This window comes from Limulus polyphemus, unplaced genomic scaffold (assembly GCF_000517525.1).
Source record: "Limulus polyphemus unplaced genomic scaffold, Limulus_polyphemus-2.1.2 Scaffold1054, whole genome shotgun sequence".
NCBI classification, from domain to species: domain Eukaryota; kingdom Metazoa; phylum Arthropoda; class Merostomata; order Xiphosura; family Limulidae; genus Limulus; species Limulus polyphemus.
In genome coordinates, this window is record NW_013666664.1 from 197103 (window position 1) to 209857 (window position 12755).

General features: G+C 33.9%; 1 protein-coding gene across 3 annotated transcripts in view; it reads left to right on the forward strand.

Annotated features, from left to right (window-relative positions):
• The window catches only part of LOC106461893 (vascular endothelial growth factor A-like), a 49355-nt gene that overhangs the window by 31106 nt on the left and 5494 nt on the right, over positions 1–12755 (forward strand). For all 3 annotated transcript variants that reach the window (XM_013921761.2, XM_013921760.2, XM_022388979.1), the window contains exon 3: positions 2091–2326. In XM_013921761.2, the coding sequence (XP_013777215.1) occupies positions 2091–2326 (236 nt within the window). The remainder of the gene's footprint in view (positions 1–2090; positions 2327–12755) is intronic.

Here is a 12755-nt window from a genome sequence, read left to right on the forward strand (position 1 = left end):
ATTGAGGATTCTTTTTTATAATTTGTACTTTATTTTGAACAATTTTGTTTCCAAGTGTTTTCTGGTTATTTTTTTCTGTCATATAGAAGATTTACAAAAAAAATCCTTATTCAAATAACAAACGACTCTTTCAAGAGACAAGACAGAACTGCAAAAAATATAACATAAAATCTGGGCGGACTAAAAATAAAATAAAACAGTTTCGATTATTAGTTGCTGCACAACTATGCAAGGTGGAGGATACTTCTCACGTGATTCTAGAAAAAAAAGGAACTTATCAAGTGTTTACTTGTTCTGGTATCTCATTACATATTTAAATAATTCACATCACAGTGACGTATGAGATAAAGTACATTTTGTCTGGTATGTTATCATTGGTGTATTTTTGCATTGGTGTAATATAAGAGACTCGGTTTTCATTTTATGCTTTCAATAATATAGACTCTGAACGACAGGCCACTGTTTCTTCTTGCAGTGCGTAGGAGTTCCTCAGATTGGTAGCTTACAAAAAAAACTTGTACCAAAGCGTGACGTCACAAAGGAAGGTAATTCCCAGGCCGCTTCAATAGACGTATCCTGTTAACAGACTGTGACAAGCTACAAAGAAACGCTCATTTTACATTTAATCATAACTTTATTTTGACAGATTATTCATGATAAATTTAAATGTTGCTCAGATTTGGCACAGCCCCCCCCCCCCATCTTCTGCGACTGATGACAGCTGACAGCGTGGTGTAGCAAGGGCCTGGCGCAAGATTCCCCTGGAAGGATCCTTTACCCAGTAACACTTCACTCACATAGGCAGAATGGTATTATTTCCTTTATTTCATGCCTTTCCTCTTTCACCTAACCATTTATCATCAATTATATGAACATTTTTAAATGGTTATGATTCATTACTTGAAACTTCTATTATTTGCCATCTCAAAAGCAAAAAGTAGTAAGGTCGGCGGGTTGGGTGCAACTAATGTATTTATATTTCTTTGTTTAAGTTCCTTGCCTAGTCGGGATCATTTTTAAGTTCTAACATAACACTGCCAAATATTTTGTGTTGAGTTCCTAACGAGGGTAAATTAATGATAGAAGGTAATAAACTCAGTGAAGGTTTTCACATTCACGCTCAGTACTGAGTAGACTTTTAACTCCTCTATTCAAAATCTGTTTGTCTCTATTTATAGAATATTGTCGGAACACGTGTTTCTCAAATACGGTACTTCTGTATATTACAGTGTGCTTCGCTATTACTTTAGTTACAGATGAGTAACATAACTTTTCTAAACACGTTATTCATGTGCACTCGGTATTTCTAAAACTTTTGTTCTTATTATCAGTTAGTTTGAAGATGGCCCTAAGAAAGGAGACGAAAGCATGCTTGAACATGGAGATAAAAAACAAAGAACATTTAATTTTTATTATTTTGTCATGACTGCCAAATCTCATTTTACAGTTGTTTTTTTATTATTGTTTTTCTTTTAAAACACATATTGTATAATTTTCAGTGGGCCTTTCTGGTCTTTTACGTCTGGGCCCATCTGATACAATGGCACCGATCATCAGGTATTGAAAGATAAACGATTCTCTCTCTGTAAGAGTGAATAGACCCATCAGTGGTAAGTCCGAAGACTTGTAGCGCTAAAAACCGGGTTTCGATAACCGTGATGGGCACAACACAGATAGTCCATTGTGTAGCTTTGTGTTTAGCAACAAACAAAATGAATATGAAATATGGCAAGTTTTTTTTTGTTTGTTTTTTTACAAAATAATATGAAAATGTAGCAAATAGAAGCAGGCAGGAAATTATCGTACATTGTAATACAACAGGTTGACACTTACCACCCGTTCTTACGCTCTTCTCCAGGAAAAGCACAATTAATTTGTTCTACGTACTGGCTTAGGAGCTGCGGGCTTTTATGAGAAACGTCAGTATATAAGTAGTAGTTTAGAAACTAACTCAAAGTTCGCAACACCACCTAGTGTGAATACAAGGATCTTAGTTAGTGGTAGTAAAACATATTCTGAAATAGATAGTGAAGTTACACAACTGACAGAGCTCGAGAAGTGACAAACAACTAATTCAATAAATGTTTTAGAATTGCAGGACATTCGCCGAGCCAACGAACATTTTCTTCAAATCAGACGGACAGCGAAATGCCACACACCCCGACCCCAAGTAGTGAATGTCAAGAACTATTATCCGGATCCCAGAAGAAAATACCTTCCTGGATGCACTATCTTGCACCGATGTACAGGAAACGCTGGATGCTGCGATGATGAAGGAATGGAGTGTGGACCAAGAGCTATTCAAGAAGTTGCTCTCTATTTTTATGTAAGAACAAGTTGATCCTTATGACCAGATAAACTGTGACGATAATTACAAGTAAACATTTTTTTTTTTACTGTGGTATTTTTCATGCGATTCTTAGTTTGTGTTAATGGGTTTTTGTTTAAAGTAAGCTCCGTTCTGTCAAGAAGAGTGTATATTATAGCTTTTGCTGATATAATTATCTGCGCATTCTTCAGTATAAGTGTGTGCTTATTTTGTTTTATTTTTGGAACGTATAGAATATCTTTAGTTCTCACATTAAATATCGAATCAAGTTAGTTTATTATTTTAGTGTTGCCCCCCAGTGGCACAGCGGTATGTCTGCGGACTTACAACGCTAGAAACCGGGTTTCGAAACCCGTGGTTGGCAGAGCACAGATAGCCCATAGTGTAGCTTTGTGCATAATTCAAACCAAACAAACAATCTTTTAGTGCTATGACATTACACCCCAATTGTATATTGCGATTGAATTATTAGTTAAATTATTATATTAGTTTGAAGGATATGATTTGTCATTGAAAATGACAAGCCAAATCGATATCCTATGTTTTAAAATTCCTTCCCGTACCTTTTCAAAATAGCCAGACGCCATCCTCACACAAAAGGAGAGTTTATTTGTTTTAAAATGTTCTTAACAGAAGATTCATTCTTCTTGTACATTAAACTTATGCTATAAAAATTGTCTATGTTAAGTGTAGTGATTAATAACGTAAGGGAAAAAACCTAAACCTAATAAATTAAAATGCTTCTTATAGGGAGAATTTGACAACACGTGCGGGTGTTTTGTTAATGTCAAAAACAATCCTTGAAATGTTCACGTGCTACCATTAATCAAAATTGTAAGTTGCACAGTGCTAGTTGTGAAGATATATATAATATTATTGTTACGAATATTATCAACAGTTGTTTGCGCATATAAATTTTTTCTGTTATTCCAAGAGAAATGGTATTTACATACATTGTTGCACGACAATGACCACATACTCCCCCCCCCTCCGTTCTACTCTTTATGGGAACTATATACAGAAAATATGCTTTGCCTTATGTTTCCAGATCTCTTGGATCAAAATCACTTAAAACCATTTAATGTCTAGTTCTTGACCAGAGAATAAGAGTGCAACGTATAATCTATCACGATTAGAACCACTGAGAAAAGGACGACCCTAAATACAGGGTACCCCACGCGTTAGTTGCCCAACACCCAAATCTCTTCCATGTAGGTAGGATTATATTTGCGGCACTAGTCAGCATTGTTTCTAAGTCCTTTTGTGTGGCACACTAGTCTAGTGTAAACGTATAGCATACCCGTACGTTACTCATAACAAGATGAAAATAAAAAAGAATCGGTTATAATGCTTTGGAGTAGCTAACTTTTGGACCACTCTGTATTATTAGTGTGTGTGTGATTATAATGTACATACATACACCAAGTTAGCCAGCACATGAGTGCAATTTGATACACTAACAAAGGCAATTGACGCTAACTCAATGAATCTTGTATATGAAAAAGCACAAACATATATATATATGTATGTGTGTGTGTGCTTTTTCATAAAATACTGGCTTAAGACGTGGAAATAATGACTAAAACTGTGGCAGCCATTTATTCTAGAAAGAATTTGATATACATGTTTTTTTTTCTCTTACATTAAACATGCTTGTATATCACAATAAAACGATAAAAGGTCGTACTAATGAATGGTTTACTTTTAAGTACGTAGTCAATTGGATTCACCCCAATTAAATAATTGTGACTATTAGCTTGTTCTGTTTTAAGCCTTGTTTCATAAAAGTTTTAATACAATTTCGCCTACTGAGTATCATTATCTTTAATACAATGTACGACGGTTGTTGTTATATAACGTTTGTTATTGTGCCTCGGTAATACGTTCTACTCAATGGTTTGTTTCTGCGAGACGCTGTCCGGGGCTGAATTAACAGCGTGATGTGTCTATTAATAAAACAAGATGTTCAGGAAGAACAGGGGGAAGGAAGTACGACATAATTTATAGGGAATGACAAATTGGAAGGGTGGAAGAGAAGGAATTAAAAAAATGAATAAAGAGAAAACTTACAATGTACTAGAGGACTTGACAAAAGTGACAGATTCAATGTTTTTATAGAAGGACGACCTACGTTTGTTAGTATATATATTTATACTCAAACTGTGTCTTTAAAAATAAAACTTGAAACTATTAAATGTTGATAAGTTTCTTTTTTTTCTGTTAAACGAAAGCATAACAAAAAAACGGCTAACGTAAAATATTCAAAGCGACATTTCGGATATATATATATATATATACACACATACATATCAGGCTTCATTATATAGACTTTTGTTTTCACTTTCGTTTGTGAGGTTTTTCATTAAGTGAAACTTGCCAAGTCATTTACACAATTTTTAACAACTCTGCTACATCAAAATCCAACTACACACCTAATACATTTCTGTCATATTATGACTCATGAGCAGCCCAAATGAAACTAAACGTACTGGATGGTAATGTGTAGTGAAATTAAAACTGTTTTGGTGTAGTTATGATCATATATAACTTGTACATTTCTCAGAAATACTGAAAATTGTACTTATTTTAAATGGGATATAAAATTATTAACGTATCCGATCTTCAACTTTATTGCTTACTATTTTAGGAAAGTGATATTGAACGGTTTATTTGATATAAAAAAAGTAACAAATTGATCAAAATTTCGGCTGCTACTTGATTTTGATATGGCACATCAGATTAGTATTTTATGTATACAACACAAAAGTATCTAATGAGCATATAAGATTAGTATTTTATGTATACAACACAAAAGTATCTAATGAGTATATAAGATTAGTATTTTACCTAAACACTACAAAAGTATCTAATGAATATATCAGATTAGTATTTTACCTAAACACTACAAAAGTATCTAATGAATATATCAGATTAGTATTTTACCTATACACTAGAAAAGTATCTAATGAATATATCAGATTAGTATTTTACCTATACACTAGAAAAGTATCTAATGAATATATCAGATTAGTGTTTTACCTATACACTAGAAAAGTATCTAATGAATATATCAGATTAGTGTTTTACCTATACACTACAAAAGTATCTAATGAATATATCAGATTAGTGTTTTACCTATACACTAGAAAAGTATCTAATGAATATATCAGATTAGTGTTTTACCTATACACTACAAAAGTATCTGTTGAATATATCAGATACACAATAATCCGACTATTGTGAATAAAACGTAATGTTTTAAGGTATAAATGTACTGAATATTCTGAGTCACATTTATCCAAAGTCAAGTAGAAGCTAATTATCTGGTAATTTTGAAGTTAGGAAAATTGTTTTAAATTCGTTCATATGTATATCACTTTGAGCTGCGTTAAGTGACCGAAGAACATAGTTCAAGAACGTTATTTATATTTGCCGTTGACAATAGTAACTCACCATATAACTGAGGGGATGGCGAGTATCATTTTCTTCAACATCACATCCTTAAATACCACTTACGTTTCTTAAGATTGCTTCAGCTGTGTGAACGTCTTTTAAATATTTTTTAATTCAATTATTCTTTTCTTTAATAATTCTGAAGTAATGCAACGTTGTTAGTTTGAGACATAGAAAGCCAGTTCTTTTTGTAACTTGTTAGCTAATTATACCTTCAGTCATTTATCCCCGGCTTTAATTGTCGTATCCTTATTATACTTGTAAAGATGCAGAATATCTTGTTAAGTTTTTTTATAGCAGTAGTTCTGACTTTCTAGTCAGCTACGTTAATTAGGTAAACTCAAAACATGCCCAGTGCAATCATAATAAACTGTATGTGTTCAAGAAAAGTTGAACTTTAGAACAAACAGATATCGCTCTTAAACAGAGATATAAACCAAGATTTTGTTTTATTTCTGTATTTAAATGATGGTTCTTCGAAAATTCAAATGTACTTGCACCAGGATATTAAAATTCAGTAGAATAACAATTCATTTCGTGCTGTCAAAAAACAAGAAAAAAACATTCATTGTTGTTACAATCAGTACGAAAAAAACAAACAACACAAAGGCTTCTTATAGTTAGTATCCCAAAAAAAAAAAGAAACAAAAATATAATAAAACAAAGAAGTTGAAAAGGCAACTTTTATAAAAGAAAGTCAAACCTTCTGTTTAAGGATAGAACAGTGCAGAGTTTTGTTAGTCCTAGCAATACAGATGGAGTCCAGAATCAATCCAGTTTTAAAAACACTACTTGTGTACCAAACTGTTTGACTATTGGTTACAAATTTCCTAAAAATAATACGAGCTACACAAAAAATGTGAACAAAAATATCATCATTAATGAGTTAAATATACTAATTGCTGCTGGGTTCCGAGATATTTGACAAAAAAATAATTGATTTCAGCTAATACTTCTACCCTTGTGTTACATTGAGTGTTAGGCAAAAGCACTATTACTCAACAATATGTGGACCCTACCGTAGTGAAAGGTATGAAAAGTAGTCGATGATTTGAGAGTTAATGTAACTCCATTTCAGTACAGTTTATACAATAATTAGAATGTAAACTTACATAATAATAATAATAAGTTTAACTGTTTACATTAAGTTGTTTGAAAAAGCACTATACCGAAAAGTGCGGTGATAAAATGAGCAAAGTTTATGTATGGTACTCTCGGTCAGGATTTCTTTGGAAAGAATACAATCAAAATACTTTAAGCATGATAAAACCCAATCCTCTATGACCACCAGGTGGAGTTTTTCGAACATAAAATATAATGAAATTCTTATCAGTTTCTTCTCATCCTACACGTGTTTTTCTTGGCTATAAACCACAGGAAAACACTAAATGAAGAATACGCCACTCGACTATTATGAAAAAACTAATAAAAATTAAGTTTAATAGAAACTTGGCGTCATGAATTACAGGGCGCGCGTGACGAGTCTGTCTTGTTCTTAGTAAATAACTGTTAATTTCTTGCTTGGAACTTGCAATAGCACAAAGAAAACCAGAGATCTCGGTTGCGAGATATCGCAGAGTGAAGGGGGAGTAACAGTTGTCTTACATTTTTTTCATTACTTTACGATGATTCGTTTAGTTTACTGCATTCTTTTGTCTTTGTCCTCTCTTGGCTTCTTAAAACAACACGAGACAGAAATAGCTACAAAATTTACGTTAGAACTCTTTAATGTAGCGAACTTCAAGGGACCTAACGACTTCTAATTTGTGTCAAATAACATCACTTAGCCATCAAAGCCCCTCATGAACTGTTGGTTTGCACGTAAATTTTAGTCGCTATGCGACAGACAGTTTTATTTGCCCAAGGGGTGGAGGGAATTCCCGGTACAGAAGATATACTTATGAGGACAATTGACGTTCTATATTCATGCAGTTGGCAAATGAGGCCCACTTGATCGTATCTTTCAGTAAACGAAAAATAGCCACATTCTGAAATTTAAAATCTCTCACCAAAATGTACTCCAGGATTATTAAATACTATGTACTTCCAAAAGAATAATCCCATTCAAGAACTAAAAACCAAAAGGTGAAATGTCTTCTGCAATTAATAAAAAATAGACAATAGAATTTATTATTATTATTACCATTAATTCCTATCAATAATTAAAATTATGCAAATATTTTTAACCTAGTAATTTCAGTTTTAAGACATAATCACAAGCAGTTAAAATTCATCTACAGACAATTCAATGTTTACAAGTGTGCACTCTCATATGGACAAATTCATTGTGACAAACATATAAAAGCCCCATTATAAGTCATTCTAACATGTTAAATTGTGTGTTGAATATTTCACAACTAGCGGAACTAAACTTGGCTTAGCACGGGTATCGTTTTTTGTTGTTGTTGGGGGGGGGGGGAGGTACGAATCCTCTTTGGGGTAACTGTAGAAGTACCTGGATAATGGAAAAACTTCATCTGCACATTGGGACTTCTGACAGAATGAGTGGGCATTTAACCACACAGTAATGTGCGAGTATTTTATGCTAAACCTATATAAATATAGGTTCGCTGTGATGAGTAAAATACAACTAAAACACAACAACATTAAGGTTAATTTCTTACAAAAGGTATTTAGTTATTTCATGATTGCGCCCTTTGTAGTTTATTTTTGTTAGTCATCTCCCACCCACCCTCAAAAAGCGAGATTTGAACATCCTTCTTATGGGGTACCTACGACCCCCAAAGTAGGGAGCGCGTTGTGAACTTCCTCGAATTCATAGTCCGGCCATGCTGACCACTGGGTAACGCTCGATTAATTTCCTACAAATGTTCTTGCTTCATTTTACAACAGCACAACGTTTATCACATAATCATGTTTACTCAATGGATTGTTTAATAATTTTGTTTGTTTGCTTGTTGGATTTTGCACAAAGTTACTCGAAGGCTACCTGCGCTAACCATCCCTAATTTAAAAGTGATGAACTAGAGGGAAGACAACTGGTTAACACCACCCACCATCAACTCTTAGCCTACTCTTTATCAAGAAATAGTGGTATTAACCGTCACATAATACATACGCAGTTGAAGGATAACGGGATTCGAACCAGTGAACCGCAGATTGCGAAGCGAGCGCCCTAACTACCAGGCCGTGTCAGGGTTATTTGCTTAATAAAAGTAATTAATTATCCTGACGATGGATAAATAAATATCTCACTGAAATAGGCATACAGGTCTGTTATAATTCCAATGTATTGTGCTACTGTGGCAGCATTAGAACTAAAACGTTTTTTGGATCTGCTTATTCTACAATTAAAATCAAAATACAAGACTTGCAATAACAAGACATTTCATTTGATTTTGTTGGTGTTAATCAGAAGAAATTTGTGGCTGGAAGATATTGTACTGCAGACAAAGGTTTTTCTAAAATTATTTAAACAAACACATTGTGTTAAAACTGCTGGTTTTACAAGTAAAATGAACGCCCAAAGGAAGGCTAATGCTGAAACATTATCAAGGTAAATTTATTTAACAACAAGATAAGAAAAGGTCAAGAGGTCAAGACTAATTGGTGTTCAACACTCCACTCTTCTTCACACCTGTCATAGAAATATATTTCCAAATCCGCCAGCTGGCAAAATTCCAAAATTAGGGTCGTTGCACTCACTCGAAGGAAGAAATTCATCCTATCAAACAAAAAGGTTTCCACGTGCTACATACAATACAGAGAATTAGTCACAACGATCACGGACTTTCCAAACAAAAACGTCAACATTAAGCCAAATATATGACTGCTTTTAGATTTCCAACCTTATAATATTGAAAACCGTCAGTAAATGAAACACAAATACCCCTTCCCAGACAATCCTGTGTAGTCCTGACCTTCATGAATTATTATAGGAATAACATGGAGCTTCTCAAAACAGTGGAAAACATGGTCATGCTGATCCGTTTACACGGCCCCCACAATAACGTGTGACATACGGTCTTGTAATTTGTTACACGGAATTTAACAGAAACGAGGAACACGTGACTTTACTAACTTGTTACACGGCTCATCAAGATGGCAATGAAGTTGTTGCTCAAAATATTTTTCCTCAACGCAGTTGTTTAGACTGCACAGATTTTTTTCAAATATTGAAGAAGGGGTAATTAACTTTATGCGAATGTGTTTCAAGCACATTAATTATATTTTTCGATTAATTAATTTATTTATTTGAAAACAACATTGTGCTGGACAGTTGAATCTAGCACGCCCCTGGTCTTTCCAACATATCACGTTGTAGTGATTGTACTTCATATAAACGAAGAACGCCTGATCTTAAAACCCTAGTGATTCTATAATCTCGTCAGATAAATCGTTATAGTTAAAGAACTGCTTCTGCTAGTAGTTATACGACGAGACGATAGAATCACCTAGGTTTATGTGGTTATTACTTGCTGTAAATTTCTGGAGGTGTCGATGCAAAGATATACAAGAAATGCCCAAGGGTGTCAAAGTGACATCAGTCGTATTCTTAAAAATTACAACCTATTTAAACAGGAAACAAAGATAAAACTTTTTATCTACCGTACTGTGAGGTTCACCTTGGGTTCTATATGTATTTTTGTTCGCTGTTGACGAGAATAGATTGTGACATAATTGCGAGGACGTCTGGTAATTATGTTTTTAGGGCGACACAGACTGTAATCCTGACTTTACAGAATACCCACACTGATGTTTATCTCCATGACAACGTTAACAGTGGCTAGAAAGAGAAAGCGTAACATTATTTCTTCGTAATTAGTGCTCAAGATTATTACACTCTTGATCGTCGTGAATAATTATCACTCTTTGGTTAGGCTATTTCAATAAAATTTAAATGTAGACTTAACAGTTCCAGCCATTTCTTGTATATTATCTTTTGCTGCTTAGAAATTAACCCTAGTTAAGTAACGACAGGGATCAGAAAGTACTTGTATATAAAAAAGTATAAAGCCCAACAAAATATGTTGTAGCCATGAAGTTTTACTACTGTAATCAGTCCGTTTTGTCATTATTTTACTCTAGTGTAAAATAAATATTTAACTAAAGAAACAAGGTAATCAACTGAAAGAAATAACTGACTATTATGATATTAGATAAGTCAATAACCAAACGTCTTTACTGACGATTAATTTAATATTTGCACTTTCCCGTGCATAAGTTTTCCATCATTTACGAAGTTACCTCGCGAAAGCAAACATTTTGAGAAAACATGAAAACCTTGTACAAGTTCGGAATAAACACGCGATTAGATTACGGATATTTTGGTAACTCATTATGTTGGTAAATATTTATATATAATTTTGTAACAAATTCACGCATCAAACAATATTAATAAAAACATATATCACGTATAAAAATATAAAAAAAGATAAAAATGTTTATACACAAGAATAACAGTGGTAGTAGCACCCAAACAGCGTTGAGGATATCCCGTCTCTCCAGTTATTTAACAAAACACAGGTTAAATTCTATTAGAAAAAAAAAAACACTAAAGGTTGAAACTCTGGTGCTCAAGCTCACAGTTTGTTTGTTTTGGTTGTTGTTCACAAAGCTACACAATGGGCTATATTCGCTCTACCCACCACGCGTATCAAAATCTGCTATTTACCGTTGTAAGACTGCAGACTTGCCATTGAGCCATTGGGGACAGCTCACAATGTCCAACCAGACGTCAACTGTTCGTAGTCAATTGTGGATATGGTTGTTACCCTTTAGAAACCATGTTTCTAATAATCCTGGCGTTAGTGGAATGTTATTAAAGTATAAGAGAGAATTGCAATAGTGTAGTTCGATGTCTAACAATATGTAATACAACCACCACCCATAATTATATCACAATATAGTACCATCCAGTATAGTTCGATGACAACACCCAACCACCATCTATAATTATATGCACCAAAATATGCAAGTCAGACAAATGGTGGTAAATTACACAATTGTCTAGAAGTTGGTCTTTCTTTATCCAGTTCCCTGCATAACGATAGAATTTGTTTAATTACCTACGTTGATGCTCTTAAAGATAACGAGCAATGTCGTTGCTAACGTCATGAGCTAACTGTTCTATCACGTAGACAAAAGTTGTACCAGTGCATTAAGCATACCAATGTATTTTATAATATCAGATGACCTTGAAAAACTAGCGTCACCTAATTTGCAAAACAGTTTTACAAATATCTTGGATAGTATTAAGTAACTTAATAATTATCAATGGAAAATTATCTAAGACAGTTTTATATTTATTATTAACAATCTGTATAATTTGATGATATCATAATATAAATATTCATTAAATTTTCTTCTTTTTCCTTCATCTAAAAGCTGTACATTATTTCGAAAATATGAAGAATGTTTGTTTGCTTTGAATTTCGCGCAAAGCTACACGAGGACTATCTGCTCTAGCCGTCCCTAATTTAGCAGTGTAGGACTAGATGGAAGGCAATTAGTCATCACCACCCACCGCCAACTCTTGGGCTACTCTTTTGCCAACGAATAGTGGGATTGACCGCAACATTATAACGACCCCACGGCTGAAAGAGCGAGCATGTTTGGTGTCACGGGGATTCGAACCCGCGACCCTCAGATTGCGAGTCGAGCGCCCTAACGACCTGGCCATGCCGGGCCATGAAGAATGCGAACAGATCAAAGTAAATATTTTTAGTTCTGAAATAGCGCGTTTCGTTTTAAGTAGAACAAAATTACTTGAGGAGGGTAAACCGTCAAATTTAAAATATTTCTAGAGTAAATACTAATATTTACACGAGTTTCAGAAAAAGAAATAGCCAAAGCTATGTCGCGACCATTAGTATTAAGATTACACAGGCCTGCGAATTTAAAACTTCATAAAAGTTGTTTTGGTTTTAATAACGGTTTTTCCATAATTCAGCTACGAAGATCTCGAAAATAATATTCATTATTTTCCTATCGCGTAAGGATTTTTTTTTTT